Consider the following 23,165-nt stretch of genomic DNA (forward strand, 5'->3'; position numbering starts at 1 on the left):
CACGCATCTGAAGTAATGGCTCGCCACTCTTCGAGATGGTGAGGCAGTCTGCCCACAACCGGCGAACCATGAGACCTGGCCTCATAGCTGTGTTGGAGCAGCTGCGGCAGCGCCTGGAGGCAAAGAGGCAGCTGCTTGAGTGGCTTTGGCACCTCTTCTCCGTCCACAATGAGGGACTCTACGATGGCCACTTTGGCCGCTCCTCTCGCTCTACCAAAAGAGGAGTAGTAACGAAAGGAAACACCCCTCCACTGCTGTCCCGCACAGCTGCGCCCAAAGATTTAGCAGCTGCTTTGGAGGTCGGCAACCTGTCAAGGCTCTGGTCAGCCTTGCTGCCAAACAAATGAGAACCGTCAAAAGGCATGTTGAGAAGATGGGCCTGCACATCTGGTGCAAACACCGACTTCTGCATCCACGCAAAACTTGCATATCACGGTGAACGCAGACATGGACCAGCTGACACTATCAGCCGTGTCCAACCCAGACTGAAGGGATTCAACACATGGCATCCTTTTCATCCTGCACAATAGCAAGGAACCCATCCCTTTCTTCCCCTTCAGGAATATGCTCAGCCGCCAGAGAGAATTCCACAGTGTGTCCGAAAACTTTGCTAAGGCACAGGTGGAGTTGGCCCATTTCAGTGCCATTTTCCCAGCCGAAAATACCTTGCGTGCCCATTCATCGAAGCGCTTGTTGTCCCTATCAGGAGGGATGGTAGGGTACGCCGCATGCCTCGAGGTGGCTGTGGCTGACTGAACCACCAAAATCTCAGGAGTGGGGTGTGCGGATAGGTAGCTGGGGTCGCTACTTGATGGGCAGTATTTCTTAGTCAACGACTTGTTGACCGCCGGAAGAGACTCCAAGTAGCACCCACCCCTTTCTGTAACGCCATGTGAAAATGTCTGTCAGGTCATCCTGATCGAATTCAACTGGAGGCCTGGACCACCCTAGGTATTCCGTAACTCTCGACATTAACCTCATGTAGGAGGATTCAGCATGAGCCCCAGGCTCTGGCCTACCAAATTCCATTTCAGGAGATGTGTCAAGGCCACTGGCATCATGTAAAGACTGACGCAGATCCTCCATCTGACTGTCCTCAGAAAAGACAATGTCAGGAGCTTCAGGTGTTTCACCAGGAATATCAAAAGGCTCCAACTCCACATCAGACCTCTCCTCATCCTCATATATGTTCTGTAGAGAATTAAATAACTCCTTCCTAGGTACAGAAGCAGACCTTGATTCAAGAACAGGCCTCACAGTCTTAGACAGAGCCTTTCTCGGAGGATGCACAGCCAAAGGGGCCTCCAACAGCAAATTTTGGCCTTTAGGCCCTGAAGGCGTCCAGAGCACAAACGGCTTCGGCGTCGACAAGGGCACCGAAGGCTCCAAGGGCAAAGGCCCGACAGCCGCACTATGTGCACGGCACCGACGGTGTCAACACTTTCCTCGACACCTTCCCAGACTTCGATGGTTTCGTCGGGGATTAAGACTGCAACCTGGATCTGGCACGTCTCTGGCGATCTACCAGAGCATTGTCCGAACAGGACCTCTACGGTTCCGGATGTTTATCGCGCTGACTGCCCGGGACCGAGGGCGCGCAAGCGTCAGACCGAAATCGTTCAATCGAAGGCGCGGACGGAACAGTGCCCGGAGATTGAAAAATGCCTACCATTCCTCCGGAGTAGAGGATTTAGTGGGACAAGCCACTTTCCTCGCAGAGCCATCATCCGATGAGAATGGGGAAGGCGAACGGCGACGCTGCTTCCAGGAGTGCCTCGACGAGGACGACGAATGGCGGGAACCACTCCGGGACCGAGATCCCCTGTACTCCCTACGACGGGGAGAGTCACCCCTTGAGTCATCAGTGGAAAGACCAGTTTTTGGATTTACAGGGTTTGGATACCCGACCTCCCTGCAACTTCCCCTTACGCTTCTGCACGGCCTTGGCAGTCAACGACTGGCACTTTGAGCAGTCGTCCGTGTCATGGCTATCGGCCAGACACCACAAGCAGATACTGTGGAGGTCCGTCATGGACATCTTGGACTTACAGTCCCGGCATTTCTTAAAGCCAGACCGCGGGGTTGGCGGGGTAGAAGAAGAAGACATTCTCAAAGTAGATAACACGAGGCGCGCCAAGTTCTCGAAGCAAACACGTTTGCAGAAAAAACGGAACTGAGGCTACGGGCGCCGTGCGTGTTACTTAGAACATCCCGATGACGTCACCCTCGATGGAGGCCTTCAAGGGACATCGACCCAACGCCATTGACACAGGTAGCCCTCTGCCGAAAAAACTTCTGAAGCAGCACAGCTGTGGACATTACATGTCAAAGATGTGGAATATGTTGGAGGACACAATCCATTCGAAACCTAATGCTTGCCCTATCTTTTGTACAAAAAGTGTATAAAGCAGATATGTATGTAAAGGAAAATCAGTGTTCAAATATAAAGAATAAATGTGGCTGAATCAGCTCTCCTACCCACGTTAGACAGCACAGAGTAAGGCGGTCCCCGTAGGCAAGATGACACACGTGGGTCGAGGCCTGCCTATACTTCCCTGTTAAAGTCTCTTTCCAGTCTTCCAATCAATGTTTTAACAGAAAGTTCCCACCTGTCCCACTCTGTTGGGCACAGACCTCTTCAGAACAAATGTTCACGTTGGCCCTCCTCTGTCAGGCTCAGACCTTTCTAAACAAAAGTTCAACAAGAGTTGCAGGGGCCTCCAACAGCAAATTTTGGCCTTTAGGCCCTGAAGGCGTCCAGAGCACAAACGGCTTCGGCGTCGACAAGGGCACCGAAGGCTCCAAGGGCAAAGGCCCGACAGCCGCACTATGTGCACGGCACCGACGGTGTCAACACTTTCCTCGACACCTTCCCAGACTTCGATGGTTTCGTCGGGGATTAAGACTGCAACCTGGATCTGGCACGTCTCTGGCGATCTACCAGAGCATTGTCCGAACAGGACCTCTACGGTTCCGGATGTTTATCGCGCTGACTGCCCGGGACCGAGGGCGCGCAAGCGTCAGACCGAAATTGTTCAATCGAAGGCGCGGACGGAACAGTGCCCGGAGATTGAAAAATCTCCAGAATGTTGTCCCTGAATGCCTACCATTCCTCCGGAGTAGAGGATTTAGTGGGACAAGCCACTTTCCTCGCAGAGCCATCATCCGATGAGAATGGGGAAGGCGAACGGCGACGCTGCTTCCAGGAGTGCCTCGACGAGGACGACGAATGGCGGGAACCACTCCGGGACCGAGATCCCCTGTACTCCCTACGACGGGGAGAGTCACCCCTTGAGTCATCAGTGGAAAGACCAGTTTTTGGATTTACAGGGTTTGGATACCCGACCTCCCTGCAACTTCCCCTTACGCTTCTGCACGGCCTTGGCAGTCAACGACTGGCACTTTGAGCAGTCGTCCGTGTCATGGCTATCGGCCAGACACCACAAGCAGATACTGTGGAGGTCCGTCATGGACATCTTGGACTTACAGTCCCGGCATTTCTTAAAGCCAGACCGCGGGGTTGGCGGGGTAGAAGAAGAAGACATTCTCAAAGTAGATAACACGAGGCGCGCCAAGTTCTCGAAGCAAACACGTTTGCAGAAAAAACGGAACTGAGGCTACGGGCGCCGTGCGTGTTACTTAGAACATCCCGATGACGTCACCCTCGATGGAGGCCTTCAAGGGACATCGACCCAACGCCATTGACACAGGTAGCCCTCTGCCGAAAAAACTTCTGAAGCAGCAGAGCTGTGGACATTACATGTCAAAGATGTGGAATATGTTGGAGGACACAATCCATTCGAAACCTAATGCTTGCCCTATCTTTTGTACAAAAAGTGTATAAAGCAGATATGTATGTAAAGGAAAATCAGTGTTCAAATATAAAGAATAAATGTGGCTGAATCAGCTCTCCTACCCACGTTAGACAGCACAGAGTAAGGCGGTCCCCGTAGGCAAGATGACACACGTGGGTCGAGGCCTGCCTATACTTCCCTGTTAAAGTCTCTTTCCAGTCTTCCAATCAATGTTTTAACAGAAAGTTCCCACCTGTCCCACTCTGTTGGGCACAGACCTCTTCAGAACAAATGTTCACGTTGGCCCTCCTCTGTCAGGCTCAGACCTTTCTAAACAAAAGTTCAACAAGAGTTGCAGGGGCTCCCTTCCCCAAACTCAATGCAGCCTTCTGCTTTGGGATTTGGCCTTCCCCACGTGTCTTTCGCTGCCTTTTGGAGGCAGCAACCTCCTGCAGGGAACTCCTGGGGTTCTTGACCCGCTCTCTCGTCCCTTGGTCCATCGCTCTGCTCTAGTAGGTTCGCCTTTGCCCCAGAGGTTCTGCTCTTACTCGTATTCCACCTTGCTCAGAAGTATCTCTCTAGGTTCCGCCTTTTATCCGTGTGAGGAGAGCGAATTGGCAACAGGTGTATGCACTTAAAGTCAAGTGCCTGACTTTGGCTGACCCGATTAACGCGACATGTCCAGTGCGATGTATAAGAGTTAATCTTGTTACTCTCAGTCTCCCTCTTCCCGGTGTTTGTGTAGAAAGGGGAGTGTGGTGGGGAGTTGGGACATCAGATAATCCTAAAAAATAGGATGGGTTAGGTGTGCAAAAAAGGGAGGGAATACCGTGTCTCAACATCAGCTGCCTCACACCCACCCCCAGAAGACCCCTCATCCAGGTGATCCTCCAACACTGGTCCACCCTCAGGGTTTGGATCCAAAGGCGATGGCCATGCCCTGACCACCTGAGAGAGAGAGAGAGATCCCCGGCTACTAGTAGGTGAGACAACCTTTGGTTTCTCACAATACCAAAAGACGTAATAAGGCCACACAGTGGTGTAGGCAAAAATAACTCACAGCTGCCTCCAGCTTATGACCCAAGAGACTTGCTGGGGGACAGAAACCATCCACATCCAACATGACTAGGTGGTCATGCTGGCTACTGAGAGCATCACAACAAACAGTTGGAGCTTTCAGGGAGACATCAGTAGGAGACTTGCAGCAAAAATAAGTCTGGATTCCAAAAGAAGGCACAATGGTTAGGGGCCTACGACACACAGTATTTATTTTATTTATGCCACAAGACAAAGGGGAGAGAGGGAACATAGGACGATAAACAACAATATACAGTCCTAGTAGGCCTTGTGACATTTGGATTGGGCAAGTGCAGCAAACAGGAATTGTGGGGGGCGGGGCGGCTGCAGGTCAGAATGAAAGGAAGGTAAAGAAAGGGAGCGGAAGGGGAAGGGAATGTGGGGGAAGAGGGAGTATGAGGGAGGGTAGACCCAGGGGCTGGGTAAGTGCGAGGGGGTGTCTGGAGGGCAAGTGCACAGGGAGACAGGATGGGGTCAACAAGTGCAACAAGGAGGCGGGAGGGTGGACCAGATTCAGTAATCTAGTCGTGCAAGGGTGCTGCAGGCAAGTGCTGGTAGGGTGGTTCTGAGGTAGACAGGTCAAAGGAAGGCCAGGCCCCTGTAAGACTCAGAAGGGACCAGGCTGCCAGTCACAACAGCTGGGGGGCATTAGCAAGGACAGGGGAGAGGGAAGGAGGAAGAGAAAAGGAAGGTCTTGAGAAGCTTACGGAACTTAAGGAGATCCAGCTCAAGTCTGAGAGGGGCAGGGAGGCCGTTGCAGAAGGAGGCTCCTGCCGAAGAAAGAGATCTATCCTCCCACTCTCTGCTTGGAGAAACTTTGTATCTGCAGAGAGTTAGAGCTAGAGGACCGAAGGACTCTAGCAGTGTGGTTTTTGGGGAGAGCACGTTGGATGTAGCGCAGTCCCAGGTGCCAGAAAGCCTTGTGGATGATACAGAGGGTCTTGAATGTGATCCTTGCAGCCACCAAGAGCCAGTGGAGAGATTTTAGGGCTGAGTGATTCGGCCCCTGGGTTTGAGGCCAAGGAAAGTCTTGCAGTCCTATTCTGGATTGGTTGAAGAAGACGGAGGGATGAAAGAGGCAGATGGAGGAAGAGGCTTTTGCAGTAATCCAGCCTGGAGGGAATCAGAGCTGTAGAGACATTGAGTATCTGGGGGAAGGTGAGGAAATGGAGAATGCCTTTGAGGAGGTGAAGCTGAAAGTGTACTTTCTTGGTAAGGTCAGCGATATGTGGTGAGAAGTAGAGAGAGGAGATGAAGATGACACCCAGTTTTTTTGCCTCATAAGAGGGAGAGGGGACGCAGCCCAAGGAGCGCGACCAGAGAGTAGGAGGGAACAAGAGGTTTGGGCGGAGTTCCCATGAGAAGCAAAAGGAGAGCATAAAACGGCTTTTTGGCTTAATATAAAAGTAATCCAACTTGTTGTCCTTGGTGTTATAAGAGGATTTCCTTTTCTTGAGGTGAGTCAGTTTCTTACCTTTCAGGTACATTTTGGAGGTTTCCACGATTTCCTGGTACACCACAAACTCTGGAAGTTGTTTGAAAAGGACAGAGCTGGGATGAATGAAGACTGGATCATCCAGGAGCGGCGTCTGTAAGGTAGAGTGGTTACATAATTAGTGAAAATGTTTTTTGGAAAAACAGGGGGCTGGGAGGGGGAATCATGGTGCAGGCAAGGCAGATGGATAGCAGCAGGTTGTGTTAAGTCGGGTTTGGGGGTGGGGAGGTAATGAATTCAGAGCAGTGCATTCCAGGCAAATTAGCAATTGCAAAGGAACATACGTCTCTGGAACGCCAGGTCTTTATGCAACAAATCCACTGCGTTCCTGGACATTTTTCTAAGATTGAAATTCTATTTTCTATGCATCACAGAAACATGTATTTTGCCTCACAATACAACTATTGTTGCTTCCTGGACTACATCATTGACTTCTTTTGATTATGTCCGCCGTGCCACTAGTCGCGGCGGCGGTACTGGCCTATTCTACCGTTCCTGTGTCTCTTCTATTCCTTCCCCACTCATTATTCCATCTTACTCTTCCTTTGAATTCATTTATAAAATCTTTACTACAGCTTTTTATATTTCAATCATCATTGTCTATTGTCCCCCCGGTCCAGTGGGCTTTGTTTGTGAAGATATCGACCACCTTTTGCCTCACATTTTGCCCAGTCCTACTCATGTCGTGTTGCTAGGCAACTTTAATCTTCATCTATCTTCTACATATTCTACTATTCCTTTTCTTTCTGTTCTTAATTCCCACTTTCTTTTGCAACTCCTTCATCTCATATATCTGGTTCTTCTCTCGATTTAATTTTCATCTCAACTCTCACTGCTTCTTCAGTGTCAGCTTTACCTATCTATCGTTTGGATCATTAGTTACTCTCAGTGTTTCTATCCCCCCCCTCAACTTCCCAAAATTCTTCTGCTCTCTTCCCCAGCAACATTCTTTCGACGTGATTTAAGAAGCTTCAATGCCACGCTTTTTAATGCTACCTATACTTCTGCCCTCCCTTCATTGCCGCTCTTCTCCGCCAATATGAGGCGGCTTCTGTTATTTCTTCATCTCTTTCCTCATCAACTTTATCCTCTGTCTGCCTTTCACCCTACTCAGAAACCATACCAACCATGGCTATCTTCTCACCTTCGTTCTATGGTTCGTTCCCTTCGCCGACTTGAAAGGCGCTGGCTTAAATCTAAATCAACACCTGATCATCCTTCTTACTTTTCCCATCATGCTCTCTATGATAAATACCTACTTTCTGCTAAGCATGCTTATTTCTATGATCTTCTACATACTCAATCCACCACCCTAGGCTTCTCTTCCAACATAGGTGTCTCTTCCAAACCCTTGCATGAATTCTCCTCCTCCCCCTGACTACTCTCTTAACTCCATGTTGTCTGCCTCTGACTTTGCTCATTTCTTCTCTTCGAAAGTTCTTTCTCTCTGTCGTGATATGGAAGCTTCTCTTCCACCTGGCACATCTCCTTCTACTTCTATTCCTCAAACTTTCATTTCCCACTTTGCTCCAGTTTCCAATACTGATGCTCTTCTTCTACTAGCCAAAGCTCACCCTACTGCCTCTCCCACTGATCCAATTCCCTCTGCACCTATTCCCAAAGTATATCCTCTTCTTGTATCTTATCTTGTTTCTTCCTTTAACATCTGTCTCACTACGTCTACTTTTCCTGCATCTTTTAAACATGCATCTATTATTCCTATCTTAAAGAAACCTACAGCTAATCCGTTGACTGCCTCTAATTTCTGTCCTATCTCTCTTCTATTATATCTCTATAAACCTTTAAAGCGTCTTGTCTATACCCACATTTCTTTATTTGTTACTGACTCTTCTCCCTCGATTTCAATCTGGCTTTCGTCCCAGCCACTCTACAGAAACTGCCCTGATTTCTGTGCTAAACTCTCTTCGTTCGGCTCTTTATGCTAAGCACTCCTCTTTTCTCTGCTCTCGACACTGTGGATCACTCTTTACTCTTGGCATCACTTCCATCATTTGGTATCAAAGGTCCTGTTCTGTCCTGGTTCAATTCCCATCTGTCCAACCAAACTTTTTCGGTCTCTTTGGCGGGCAAGACTTCTACACCCTTCTCGCTCGATCATGGGATGCCTCAAGGGTCAGTTCTAGGCCCTTCCTTTTTTCCTTATACACATCACATCTTGCTGCAATTATCTCTTCCTTTGGTCTATCACATCATTTCTATGCAGACGAGTAACTATTTCTATCTTTCTCGTCCTTTTCTCTGGATATTCATCACACTCTCTCAACCTGTCCTGTTGCTATTAAATCCTGGATGTCCTCTCATTTTCTCACACTCAATGCAGGCAAGATTGAGGTTCTGTTCTTCCCTCCAAACACTCTTCCTCCTCATCCTACGCCTCCTTTTACATCTTTCCCACCTTACAAGCTTTCAATTTCAACCACAGTTCGTAATCTCGGTCTTCACTTTGACTCAAATCTTTCTTCCTCTCATCATCTCTCCCTGTGATGGGGAAACAGTAGCGGCCACTACTGAACAAAGCAGGAGGGAGATCACACCAGATCATTTAATGCCAAGTCTAAGAGACACGAGTGAACAAGTAAAAACCCAGACTACATATCCCAGAATGTCCCACCAGTCAACTATCACACTGGACAAAACAAAGCTAAATCTAAGAGAAACGAGGGAAGAAGAAGAGACACAGACTACATATCCCAGAATGCCCCACCGAATACATAATCAAAACAAAAGCCATAAAACGGGAATAGAAATCAGACAAAAAAGATGAAAAACCATGTTTTCCTATACTGGGGGTTCCGGGCAGTCGGGGATTAAAACCAAGGCTAACTCCGTGAGATTGAAGCTGGGAGGAGGTGAATTAGCATCAGATATAAGGAGCCCAGGGCTGGAAACGCCTGACGCTAATTGCTGGGGAGGAGGCACATCAGGGTTAAAAGCATCGGAAAACAACTCAACTTGGCTCTCGCTTTGCAGGAGTGGAAGGAGGCTGACGGAGTGGGCTCGGAATGGTACAAGGCCAGTACTCCATATCGGTGGGAGTATTAGAGGGAAAAGGAAATCTCACCGGAGTGCCCCATACCGGTCCTGCAGTCAAATCCGACTGCACAGCAGATGAAGGCGTCTGACGAGAAAGGAGTCTCAACAGCGTGAAAAGGAAAGTTTGTTTATTTACTGAATTCCAGCCCGAGGCCAGCGTGGAATGGCTGAGTCCGGGAACCTGCAGCAGAGCGGGGAAAAGAAAGCTCTGAACCATTCGGGCGTGTGGAATAAAAACGCTTGACTCCTTAATACATGTTGCTTTAAGGAGGATTTTACTCCGGGGTTTTCAAGGTACGAACTGCCGTTTTGGGGAAAGAAAGGCTGCCATTCCCGTGTTTTCCACGTTATGAACTGCATTCATGTGGAATACTGCAACTTTGAGTTACACGTTACGAACTTCATTTGTGGAAATATTGCAATCCTTGAGTTCTGGTGTTACGAGCAGCCTGTGAAACACCTTTTTATTGTTTTGCCTTACGAACTTTAACCAAAGCTAATTGGCTGAGAAGAAGACTGTTGCACCCGAACCGATTAACTACTGGTGTGCTGTACAAATAAAATCTTATTGGTTACCTTACCTTCTTGTCTCTGGCTCACTACTTAACAGTGGTGGCAGGGGTGGGATTTGCAGAGACACGTCTACCCTAAAACCATGGAGGCAGCCATAAAGGCATTGGCTGAGGGGCAACAACAGTTACAACAACTAGTGCAGGTGCAAGGTCATCAGTCCCAAGCAGATCGTCAAGCCCTGCAACAGGCTATACAGGTACAAACAGCAGCCCAAGAGCAGGGCAGGGAAGCCCTGAGGATTCTGCGGGAATCAGTAGCGGCACACAGGTCACATCCAGCCATTCCCCCTACAGTGCTTCAAAAATACCAGGCGGGAGATGATCCCAGTTTCTTCTCTGTAAATTTTGAACGAATAGCTCAAGCGGCACAATGGCCGCAGGACCGACGGTCTTTCTTTCTGGCGCCCCTTCTCACTGGATTGATGCAAGGAGCCTATCAGGCGGCCAATCCTAATGGGGACACCCCATATGCAGACATCAAGAAGTCAGTACTGGAGAGGCTAGGAATGGACGATGAATCCTATAGGCTCCAATTCCGGGAAACCCAACTAAAACGCGGCGAAAGCCCAAGGCAGCTCTTTTATCGAGTACAAGACTTAACAGAGAAATGGTTGCAAACCAAGACAGCCACAATTGGGCAAATAAAAGAGAAGATAATGCTTGAGCAATTAATTGAAGCCTTACCAGGGCCCATCCAAAGGTGGGTTAGGCAACATCACCGCCTGACCCTGTCTGAAGCTATTGATGTGGCCAGAGCCTACCAAAAGGCTGGAACCCCTCGCAATATTTCAACGCTACCAGCAAGGCACCACCATGATCTTCCCACCTTGCGCAGTAACAATAGGGGAGGCACGCCGGAGCAGAGAACAAGACCTGAACTGAAGACCAATAACGGCACCAGCCTAATGAAAGGACAGATGCCCCAATGCTTTGAATGTGGGGAATGGGGACACATCGCCCGGTTTTGTGCCAAGAGAAACAAGACCGAACCCATGGAAATAGGGACCTTACAACAGCATGGAAATCGGAAAAAGTTGCCCTATGTGATAGAGGTAACAGTGGATGGACGTCCTGAACAAGCTATGATGGATAGCGGAAGTTGACAGACGGCCATACAACCACATGTGAGTGAACCAGATCCAGGACAGGTGAGATCTATTGACATTAAATGTGTACATGGGGATATTAAAGGGTACCCAACAAAAGAAGTTGTGTTAGGGCTACAGGGGAAGAAACTACCGGTTAAAGTGGCCATTATCCCCACCCTGCCCGCTCCCGTCCTAATAGGGACAGACATTCCTGAGTTTGATCAATGGTTAAAGGAAGCCCCATTTGTCCAAACCGAGATAAGAGGTAGGGACATAAGGGGAAAACCCACTAGGAACCAGAAAAGGAATAATAAACACAATGGGAGAAAAGAAGAGGATTTCCCCTCATAGACTGGGGATTGGGGGGGGGATCATCTGCCATCCTTCCGGACTGAAGCAGGGCTAGACGAAACCCTAAAACGAGCATGTGAACAAGCCTTAAAGCAGAGTGAAACCCCGGCTACCACTCCATACTTCAAGAATAAACAAGGGCTATATTATAGGTTGACCAGAGGAACAGACAACAAAGAGAAGGAACAATGTTGGTTCCCCAGTCATATCGGAAGACACTGATTCAACTAGCACATGATTCCACAGGAGGTCACTTAGCAGAAAACATGATGGGGGAAAAGGGTATTACAGAACTTCTACTGGCCAGGGATATACGCAGATATAGCCAAATACTGCCAGGAGTGTGTCATATGTCAGAAAACGAGCAACCACACACCAACCCGAGCACCCCTGCAACGAATGCCCTTGATCAAGGAGCCCTTCTAGAGGATAGGAATGGACATAGTAGGCCCATTAGAACCCTCTAGTCGAGGATTTCGGTTCCTCCTAGTAATAGTGGATTACGCCACCAGATACCCTGAGGCGTTCCCTTTAAGAGGAACCTCAGCCAGACAGGTGTGCGATGTCCTATTACCCTTCTTTGCTAGAGTGGGAATACCCCTTGAGATCGTGACAGACCAAGGGAGCAATTTCATGTCAGTCATAATGAGGGAAGTGTGCAAAACCCTAGGTATAAATCACCTAAAAACCTCAGTGTACCACCCACAGACAGATGGGTTGGTGGAAAGATATAACAAGACAATTAAACAGATAATAAAGAGAGCCACCAGCCCTACTGGATTGGGGTGGGAACGGGTTTTGCCATGGGTGCTAATGGTTATAAGGGATACACCCCAATCGTCCACAGGGTACTCCCCTTTTGAGCTGTTATTCGGGAGACAACCCAAGTCGGTGCTGGGATTACTAAAGGACAATTGGGAACAACAAGAAGAAACATCCCTCACAGACTATGTTCACGACCTGAGGGAGCAATTGGGGAAACTGAGGGACTACGCTCAAGAAAACCTGGGTAGTGTACAAGAAAAGCAAGAAAAGTACTATGACTAAGGAAGCCGACCCAGATCCTTGAAGATAGGTGACAAGGTACTGGTGCTACTGCCTACCCACACAAACAAAATGCTGGCCCAATGGCACGGGCCTTATCAGGTAACCAAAATCTTGGGACCAGTAAACTATGAGGTGGAACAACCCGAACGGAAAAACAAATATCAAAACTATCATATCAATCTACTCAAGCTGTGGAAAGAAGGAACCCAGTGTGCTGTGTACAACCTCATCAGATATGTCCGTCCCAGAACAATTGGTCCCAAACAAATATAGTAGCCTACAGGATGTGCAATTGGGGGAGCAATTAAATAAGAACCAAAGAACTGAATTATTTGCTACGTTGAACCCGGTAGCCAAGACCTTTTCTGGTATACCAGGACGGACCCATTTGGCGACCCATTCCATACCTACAGAGGAGGGGAAAACGCTACACCTTAGGCCATACCGAATTCCGGAGGCAAAACGTGGGGAGATCGCCAAGGAAATAGAAGAGATGCTGGCACTGGGAACCATTGTGCCCGCAAAAATGATCTCCAGTCGTCTTAGTGCCAAAACCAGACGGCTCCACCAGGTTCTGTATGGACTTTAGGCAACTGAATGCCATTTCAAAGTATGAAGCGTATCCAATGCCCAGAATTGATGAGCTCATAGAAAGACTAGGTTTGGCCTCGAACCTGCTGACCAAGAGAAGACAGCGTTTGCCACACCCCAGGGCCTGTTCCAATTCATGGTTTTGCCCTTTGGGCTACATGGGGCTCCAGCTACCTTCCAGGCACTAATGGATAAAATACGGAGGCCACACGAACAATATGCGGCTGCATATCTAGACAACATTATAATTTTCAGTAAAATGTGGGACGATCATTTGTCACATTTAACTCAAGTAATACAGATGTTAAAAGAGAGTGGTTTACACATTAACCCCAAAAAATCGAAACTGGCGACCCAAACCACCAAATATTTGGGGTAAGAGGTAGGGGGTGGAATCGTAACCCCATTGCTAGACAAACTACAAGCCATACAAAAGTTGAGAATGCCGGAAACCAGAAAAGAGATTCAAGCCTTTCTAGGGTTCGTGGGGTACTACAGGAGATTCCTGCCCATTTCTCAACCATAGCAGCCCCCCTTACGGATGCTCTGAAAACAAACCGTCCCCTGCACATCTCCCCTGAGGAAAAACAGGCTTTTCAAACGTTAATACAAATGATTTCCTCCAAACCCATTCTCCATTGTCCTAACTTTGCCAGAGAGTTCTACTTACAAACAGATACCTTGGCATGCGGTTTGGGAGCAGTACTGTCACAGGGTACCGAACAAGACCTATGTCCTATAGCTTTCATCAGCAGGAAACTCTTACCCCATGAGATCCCGTACTCTACTCTAGAAAAGGAATGCCTAGCAATTAAGTGGGCGGTAGAGACACTAAGGTATTACCTACCGGGAAGGCGGTTCACCCTTTTTACTGATCATGCTCCTCTGAAATGGTTGGCGACCCAGAAAGACTCTAGAGTCCTACTGTGGTTTTTGACTCTACAACCATACCACTTCATAACAGTACACAAACATGGAAGGTATCAGTTGGTGGCGGACTACCTATCCCGAGCCATAGACATGCCCGAACGGCATGGGTCTTTGGGGGGGGTATGTGATGGGGAAACAGTAGTGGCCACTACTGAACAAAGCAGGAGGGAGGGGTATGAGTCTAATATCACACCGGACCATATAATGCCAAGTCAAGAGACACGAGTGAACAAGTAAAAACCCACACTACATATCCTAGAATGCCCCACCAGTCAACTATCACACTGGACAAAACAAAGCTAAATCTAAGAGACACGAGGGAAGAAGAAGAGACACAGGCCCTCATTACAAGTCAGGCGTTAAGAGTTTAACGGCGCCGAGTTTAATAGCACCATGGTCCAACGCCTGACTTGTAATGAGGGCCACAGACTACATATCCCAGAATGCCCCACCGAATGCATAATCAAAACAAAAGCCAGAAAATGGGAATTGACGAAAAAACACATTTCCCTATACTGGGGGTTTCGGGCAGTCGGGGGTTAAAACCAAGGCTAACTCCGTGAGGTTGAAGCTGGGAGGAGGTGAATTAGCAACAGGTTTAAGGAGCCCAGGGCTGGAAACGCCCGATGCTAAATGCTGGGGAGGAGGCACATCGGGGTTAAAAGCATCGGAAAACAACTCAACTCAACTTGGCTCTCGCTTTGCAGGAGTGGAAGGAGGCTGACGGAGTGGGCTCGGAATGGTACGAGGCAAGTACCCCATATCGGTGGGCGTATTAGAGGGAAAAGGAAATCTCACCGGAGTGCCCCATACCGGTCCTGCAGTCAAATCCGACTGCACAGCAGATGAAGGCGTCTGACGAGAAAGGAGTCTCAACAGCGTGAAAAGGAAAGTTTGTTTATTTACTGAATTCCAGCCCGAGGCCAGCGTGGAACGGCTGAGTCTGGGAACCTGCAGCAGAGCGGGGAAAAGAAAGCTCTGAACCATTCGGGCATGTGGAATAAAAACGCTCGAGTCCTTAATACATGTTGCTTTAAGGAGGATTTTACTCTGGGGTTTTCAAGGTACGAACGGCCGTTTCGGGGAAAGAAAGGCTGCCATTCCTGTGTTTTCCACGTTATGAACTGCATTCATGTGGAATACTGCAACTTTGAGTTATTTCATTTGTGTAAATATTGCAATCCTTGAGTTCTGGTGTTACGAGCAGCCTGTGAAACCCCTTTTTATTGTTTTGCCTTACGAACTTTAACTGAAGCTAATTGGCTGAGAAGACCGGTTGCACCCGAACCGATTAACCACTGGTGTACTGTACAAATAAAATCTTATTGGTTACCTTACCTTCTTGTCTCTGGTTCACTACTTAACACTCCCTCACTTCGCTTTCCTGTCGTTTTCATCTCCACAACATCAGCAAAGCTCACCCATAACACTTTAAGCATCCAAACCTTTAATCTCCTCTCTGATCTTCGCCAGACTTTTCTATTGTTCCACCACTCTGTTTGGTCTTCCCAGATCTCATCCGGCCCCTCTAAACTCAGTCTTTAAATCTTCTATCCATCTATTGTGTCTTCTTCCTTACTGCAAATATTTCTTCATCTCTCGCAACACTTGGCTGGCTTCCCTTTCACTCTGAAATGAAATGTAACTTTCTTTGCTTGTTTTTAAATCTCGTTATGGCCTTGCTCCCAACCATCTTACTAAATACATATCTTTCTATATTCCTTCTCACCCTCTCTGGTCTTCCAACCAATTTAGACTTCTGGTTCCTCGCTCCCCCCCCTTGTGCTCAGTCTCATTTTCGATCTTTTGAACTCCTTGCTCCTCTCCACTGGAATGCTCTCCCACTTTCTTTTTGCTCGATCACTGTCTATTCTCTCTTCCGTGGTTCTCTAAAAAACACACCTACTTCAATACCCTGTGTTTGTCACCTGGATTTAACTGTTTATTCAATTTTATTGTACCGTGTTTCAATTTTAATGTTCAGCGCTTTGATTTAAGGCGCTCTATAAAAGACAAGTAAAATACAAATACAACATACTTTCAGAAAGAAATCTGTGAAACATGACTTACTTGTAACAGTATTTTTGTACCTTGCATTTTTTCACTTTTTTAAATAATGTAGTCCGGGTTGAAAGCGTTCTTAAACTGCATACTCACAGATGATGGTTGAGCGGGTTCATTTATTTTCAGGCTTCAAGGTACTTCAGGCACGGCTTTTAAAATGGATTTCCAAAACCAGCCATGGGGGGAGGGGATTTTGGAATCCCACTATTATGTAGAGCTGGGAGAGACCGGGTTCCGTCAAACCCAATCAAGGCGAGGTAGCAGAGAGATCAAGGCTTAGACTCAGGAAGGATGTGAGAGTGGTCTAGGGCTAGAACGAGGCCACAGAGAGCAATACGGCAATAATTCCAGTTAGGAAAGTATACAAATACACAATGATTTATTAGCACTAAGCAAGTAAAAGGTCTAGTTAAATATTGTCACACCTAGACTATCCAATGGATCTATACGCTAAACCTTAGGTGAAATAGAATAGCACTGGATTTAATGACCAGTGAAACAAAGGTAAGTACTCTGATGAATTAGAACTAGAAAGAACACTTCAGGATAATTAATCAACATCTTTCCGAGCATTTATAGTGCCCATATTTAAGATGGCTTGGAGCCTTTTGCCCAAAATTCCTCAGTTACCAAAATATATACGTCACAGGTAGGTTTATGAACGGCGATGCCAGTGGTTATGAGTCAAAAAGTTAGATAAAGTTCATGTAAGTAAACTCACTCAATCCCAGTCCTTAGGATATGTAAGGAAGGTATGGTATTCAAAAGTAAGACAGACACAAGCAATCACAGTTCAAGGGTGTTTATTGAACTTCAATTGTGTTTGAAAAATGCCCATCTAATCCTAAATCTAGAGACGGGAGCAAGCTACGACCATCAAATAATAATAATGCAGTCCTAGTTGATTCTGTCAAAATCAAAAAGGCATATTCTAATAAACCTATTGCCAATCCTTACTTCTAAATACAAATATTATAAGTTACTCAACATAGTGACTAACATACTCTTAGTCCTTAGTCCCCTTTCCTCCATACGGCATGTGCGGGAGACAGAACCTTTTTCACCAGTAAAAACCTTCTTCCTCTTTAACTTTAGAGGCACATAGGGGTGTGGCCCTGGGAGCATGCGCTGCCCTGACTCCGCCCTCCAGCACCACACCTCAGTCCCCATAGACGCGTCGACAATAGATTAACATTGACTAATGATGCCAGTTTTATTAGGGGGGGGAGATGGTGGGACGTATGGAGGAAAGGGGACTAAGAGTACGTTAGTCACTACAGTGAATAACTTATAATTACTCTTACGTCCCGGCCCCTTTCCTCCATACTGCATGGGCGATTACAACTGAGTGTAGCCCCAGGGTGGAGAGGAGACCCTCCTTAAGCAAAAAGGTTTCTAAGAACCGCCTGTCCGAAAGCCACATCTGATCTAGAGACGGCATCCAAACAGTCGTGCTTGCAGAAATTCAAAGGGGTAACCTATGTGGCCGCTCTGCTTATGACCTGCCAGGGGACATGCTGCTGGAATGCAATGGCCGTTGCCTTGGCTCTGACCACGTGGGTGTGCATATTGGCCGGCAGTGGCTTATGCGGTCCCTTGTACGATTCTTTGATAGCCAAGACCATCCAACGGGCTATGGAGGACTTGGAGGCCTGATATCCTGTTCTTGCTCTGCCGAAAAAGTGCATACGGCTTGCGGAAGCCCTTGGTCCTGTCTAAGTAGAATTTCAGGGCGCGCCTGACATCCAGGCAGTGAAGAACCCTCTGTTCCTCGTCCTTGGGCTCAGCAAAAAACATAGGTAGCACTATTTCTTCGTTCAGATGGAATGCGGAAGGCACCTTAGGTAGGAATGCTGGGTGTGTCCGCAGGACTATTTTATCCCTGTGAAACATAGTATAGGGCTCTGAGGCGACCAGCGCCTGGATTTCACTTACCCTGCGAGCCGAGGTGTGGCCGACTAGTAAGGCCGTCTTAATGGTGACCAGTCCCATGTCCGCGGATGCCATTGGCTCAAATGGCTTATGCGCCAGGGCACCCAACCCTATATAGAGGTGTGTGGGATATATTTACCCACTCAGCAGTACTTCCCCACATCACTAAGCTGCACTTCAGCAGAACCAGCAAAATGGCTACGCTGGCTCCTGTGAGCACCATTGCACCCAAACTGCGTTTTGCAGCGACAAAAGGATGGCTGCACTGTTTTGCCAAGCGCCATTGGGCAAGATGGAACGGGGATCACCCCGAGAAAGGCTACTAGGGTGGGTTATTGTTTGTCTTAAAGAAATGAAGTGAACAGCACTGTTTTGCTGCAAGCCCAAAATTCCCATTGAAAAAGGGAATATTTCACCTTTAAAATGATGCCGCTCTGATGCTGTTTTTTCCTGTTTTCATCAAACTGCTTTTATGAAAAACACCCTGTCATGCCCAGTCATATTCACATTGTGCTCCATCAGAATAGATCCTTATTCCTGAATGACAGGCTGTGCCAGCCAAACCTGAGAAAATCAACAAAAACATTTTCTTCAGCTACACGGGAAACGCTTAAACTTTTGCTACAAAATGTCAAAAATCACTGCTTGAATAGGAGTTCCAGCTTTCTGTGCCTCTGCCAATTTCAGGAGACCTTTGCCTTGCACAGACTGTTGTGTAAAATAAGCTGGCTACAGCTACATAACAATATTGGGAATTAGATGGAAGAGAAATCCCAGAAACATTTACCATGGGTCAAAATGGGCTTGTGCAAACCAGAAAGAAAAAAACCCTGTTTTGAAAAGTACCATGTTGAACAAAAACTTGTCTGTGCCTAGCAATATAAAGGGGTTTGTTGCTGGGGAAACATATAGGGGATGTTTTATCCAAAAGGTTTGTTTTGATCCAGGACCAAATAAAATAAAATAAAATAAAATAAAATAAAAGGAATTAAACTGCATTGGCTGAATTTTGCAAGTTCCAGAACAGGTTTTTCCCTCCTGGCTAAGCTAAGGCTTCCCCCAAATGGAGCCACCATAAACTTCCAGGACACTAAAGTGATAATTGCTAGGGTGGAAAACATTGACTGACCAGGAAAAAAACTTCACATACTAATCAGACTTGCGTCTGGGCTGAGCCATCTTACAATGGAACTTCTAGGACACAGATGTACAAGAAGCTTCAAAGAAAAACCCTGGATTTAGGGGGGTAGCTTGGAAGCTATTGCCGTATATGGGGAACAATACTGAACATTTGTTTCCAAAGACTATTTTATGAATAAAATTTGTAAGACTTTTAGCTTTGCCACAGGACTTTCCAAAAAATGTGAAAAGTTAACAGTTTAAATGTGATTTTATGGGCTTTCATTTAAGACGTCATAGACTTCACTGACACATGGGGAATAGAAATGGCAGAGAATTGGGTATTATAAGGAAAGTATCCATGATGCCATTGCGAATTTTAACACTTACATGCCTAATGATAATCCACACCCATGTATAAAGTTTTAGAATTTTAAGTAATATAATTCTCACTGAAAAGCACAAAAAACTGGTAGAAGGGCAAAACAAGGTCCCACAACCGTGAGGACTGGACTGCTATGCTCTACATACAATATGTAATCTGCCCATGTGATTGGTTAAAGTGCCACAAATGTATAAATATGTAAATTAGGTTGTGACTGATTTTTGGCAAAAAAGGACTGTGGGATGGCTTTTTTACCTCATAAAATGCAACCTCATAAACTGGGACTCCTCGAGGCGGCAACCAACATTGATTGTCCTATCTGCTTCTACGAGGTAGGCCTAGCTCAGTTCTGCCCACCAATACTTATGAGATGTTACTATGCCCTATAAATAAGAGTCGTTGACAGAGCTCCACACACTCTCTCCTGAATTTCCTGCGGCTGCGTTCCTGATCTGCGCCATTCATCTTGCTGATTCCAGAGTTCACTACAAGGCCAAAACATTGCTGACCCTACTCCAGCAAGGCCAAAGCATTGTTGATCCTGTCCCAGCAAGTCCATTTATCCAGAAAAACCCACTTAAATCCAATTAAAAAAGGGAAAAGCTGTGGTACCCTTTGCATCCTGAAATCAGACCAGCTTGCTGCCCGCTACCTGCATGACCGCTGCAACCCTACCATCCGGCTGTCCTTGCCCACCTTTTCCTGTAAGGTGCGCCCGCCGTGTGGTGACCAGACCCAGTTGGCTGTTCCATAATTCCAAACCTACGCGGGGAATGGGAGTATCTCCCCATCACGGAGAAACACAGTCTCCCCATCCTGACCCTTTTGTCTGTATTACACTCTCTAAGCAATCCTATTTATACCCTGGTAACGTGTTAAAACTGTTATAATTCTCTGTGCACCCTGTCCTTGATTTCTAAGTGATAGCGCCATCTCTCTTCTCATTTCTGTCTGGTGTAAATCCTAAGCCCTTAGTAATATTTTGAGTAATCAAACTAATTTCCAGTTAAGGTTGGGCACTGGGGTGATAAGGTTGACCTTGCGAATCAACCTTGGAGCTTACTGTGTTCCTCTTTAACAATATACTCTAGGTAATTTAGTTTAAGTAACATTTGCCTTTCTTCCAAAACCGAAGTTTTCATTTTAACTGCTCTATTTTTCCTAAAACTGAACCCCATTCAACCCCGAAAATCTCATCCAAATCTACAGCTAACACCATTCTTTCACTTTAATATTGTTCCGGTGATATACATCTGTCCCCAGACCAAAAACCGCATTGCGATTTCCAGTATTTCACCCGTTTTCATAAAACACTGTTTGGGTCATTTTAAACGGGAATTGAGAAAATTGCAACTTTCCAACGTGTCATTCGGATGCAGCATGTTCTAACTTTCCACCCATTTTCAAATTGTATGCTTCTTGTTGATCCATTGCATTGTGATTGCTAGTGTGTCTGCATTCCTGTTGTTGGGAGAAATCATATTTGCCTCACACATTTAACCGCACATTATTTATTTGTCCATTTCTGAGTGTGATTTCATGCCTTTGCAAAGAGTTTTTTGCCTCTCATTGTGCGAGAGAAGGTCGGACTTTTATTCAGTTTTCTGTCCCTTATTCCTGACTAGTGGCTGTTTCTTTCTATCCATTCAGAATCTGATTAATTGGGGGTTGAGGGAACATTGCAGGGGGAAACCTTACCTTGGGTGTTATCTATCCCAATTCAAAAAGTGCCCCTATTCATTTGTGCTTTATATATGTTCTACTAAAAGGTTAACCTAGTACATTGCTTCCATTTCCATTGTAATTATCACCCCAATGGTGATTGCTGCCCCATATTAAAAATTGTATGATTTCTTTTGAATTTTAAAAATAAATAAATATTGCAATTATACCAACCGGCTTGGTTCATGGTCCATTGTGACCCAGGGTATTTGAAAAAGGGGGTGTGCGAAGAGTTGTGTACCATCTCAAATTGAATCTGCATAAAATAAAGAGAAAGGCATCTCAGTTGTGCACACATACTAGGTTGTGACCAAGGTGTGTGTCGCCTGATTGAAATCCTTAACAGGTCCCACGTGAGGTGTGACCTCTTGATGGGCGGGTAGAGTCTGGCGAGTCCCATCAGATGCTTCTTGACAATCGGGTTGGAAGAGGAGAAGATCTCTTCCTCTGAGTTTCTGTAGGCCCCAATGGCTGCCAAGTAAGTGTGGCAAGTGTCCACCTGCACTCCCGAGTGGCTAAGGTGCGCCGAGAAGGAGAGCATGTCGTCCAATGTACATGCAAGGGGGTGGAGTCTGCCCAGTGGCAGAACTTGGTCCAGTTGTTCTTATACTGGCCCCTGGTAGCTTTGCTCCTAGCACTTGTATGATCTCTAGATTAGCCTGAGACAGGCTGAGGTGTCTTAGCGTGACCTGCTCAGGAACCATGCTGCGAGAGCTAGTTTCTGTGGCACAGGGTGAATGACCCTGCCCCCCTGCTGCACCAGAAGATGTGCAGGGCCCATCGGAAGGCGAATGGGAAGTCTCTCCGAGAGGCTGAGCAGCTCCGAGAACCATGGCCTGGCTGGCCACCATGGAGCTATCAGAATGACGCCAAGTTGGCGAGACTCCTTCATCTTGCATACCACCCTGTGTATCCGTGGCGTGGGTGGGAAGGCGTATGATGTCATGCCATTCCACTGACTCTGAAATGCGTCGCCAGGGAGCCGGGGCCTTTCCCCTGCCAGGAGGCAAACTGTTGGTACTTCCTGTTGTCCCAGGAGGCAAAGAGGTCCACCTGGGGGTGTTCCCACCTGCTGAAGATCTCCTGCAGTACAAGGTCGTTTAGCTGCCCCTCGTAATTGTCTGCTCCCAGCCTGGTGAGCCTGTCCGCCTCCAGGTTGGATTCCCCCAGAAGGTGGACGGCCGTGAGGTAGATGTTGTTTTCCAGGGCCCATTCCCACATGCCAGTCTGCACAGTGGAGGAGACCTGGTACCCCCTTGCTTGTTGAAATAGAACATGCTGGTCGAGTTGTCTGTCTAAATGAGGACAACCATGCCCTCGATAACCGGAAGGAAGGCTCCGAGCGCTAGCCAGATCGCCTTCAGTTCCAGCCAATTAATGTAGCACTCCTGCCGAGTCCAGGTGCCATGGACGCTGTGGTTGTCCAGGATGGCCCCCCAACCCTTGCGAGGGGAGTCCATAGTGAGGGTGACCTGTGGGGTAGGTTGCCGGAAGGGCTTGCCCATCCACAGGTTGCAGTCCCTAGACCACCAAGTGAGGTATGGGTGAAGAGAAGGAGGAACCATGATCATCTCTGCCTGAGAGCCTCGTTTCTGGTTCCACAATGCCGCAAATTGCAGCTCTATCCTCCTCATCCTGAGTCTCGTGGGGTATGGCCAATAGGACCGCTGCCATAAGACCCAGTAGGCCGTCGTCACTTCTCTGCTGAGGAAGTGCGCTGTCTGTGGCCCTCTTGATGGCAGTGATCTTGTCCTCCGAAGGAAAAACTCCCTCAGAACCTGTGTCCCAGATGAGCCCCAAGAAGGTCACAGTCTGCGTAGGCTGCAGCTGCGACTTCTTGAGAATGAGCGAACAGCCCAGATCGTGAAGTGTGTTCATGAGGATGTGAGAGGTACGGTGCACCGCTTCCGGAGATGAAGCCCTGACGAGCCAGTTGTCGAGGTA

At 47.4% G+C, this 23,165-nt stretch overlaps 1 protein-coding gene across 1 annotated transcript in view; it reads right to left on the reverse strand.

Annotated features, from left to right (window-relative positions):
• Positions 1-23,165, reverse strand: part of DHX37 (DEAH-box helicase 37) — a 1,051,990-nt gene that overhangs the window by 117,474 nt on the left and 911,351 nt on the right. The window contains exon 23 of the mRNA XM_069620118.1: positions 6,346-6,460. Within this exon, the coding sequence (XP_069476219.1) occupies positions 6,346-6,460 (115 nt within the window). The remainder of the gene's footprint in view (positions 1-6,345; positions 6,461-23,165) is intronic.

This window comes from Ambystoma mexicanum, chromosome 10 (assembly GCF_040938575.1).
Source record: "Ambystoma mexicanum isolate Mex_15411 chromosome 10, UKY_AmexF1_1, whole genome shotgun sequence".
NCBI lineage: Eukaryota > Metazoa > Chordata > Amphibia > Caudata > Ambystomatidae > Ambystoma > Ambystoma mexicanum.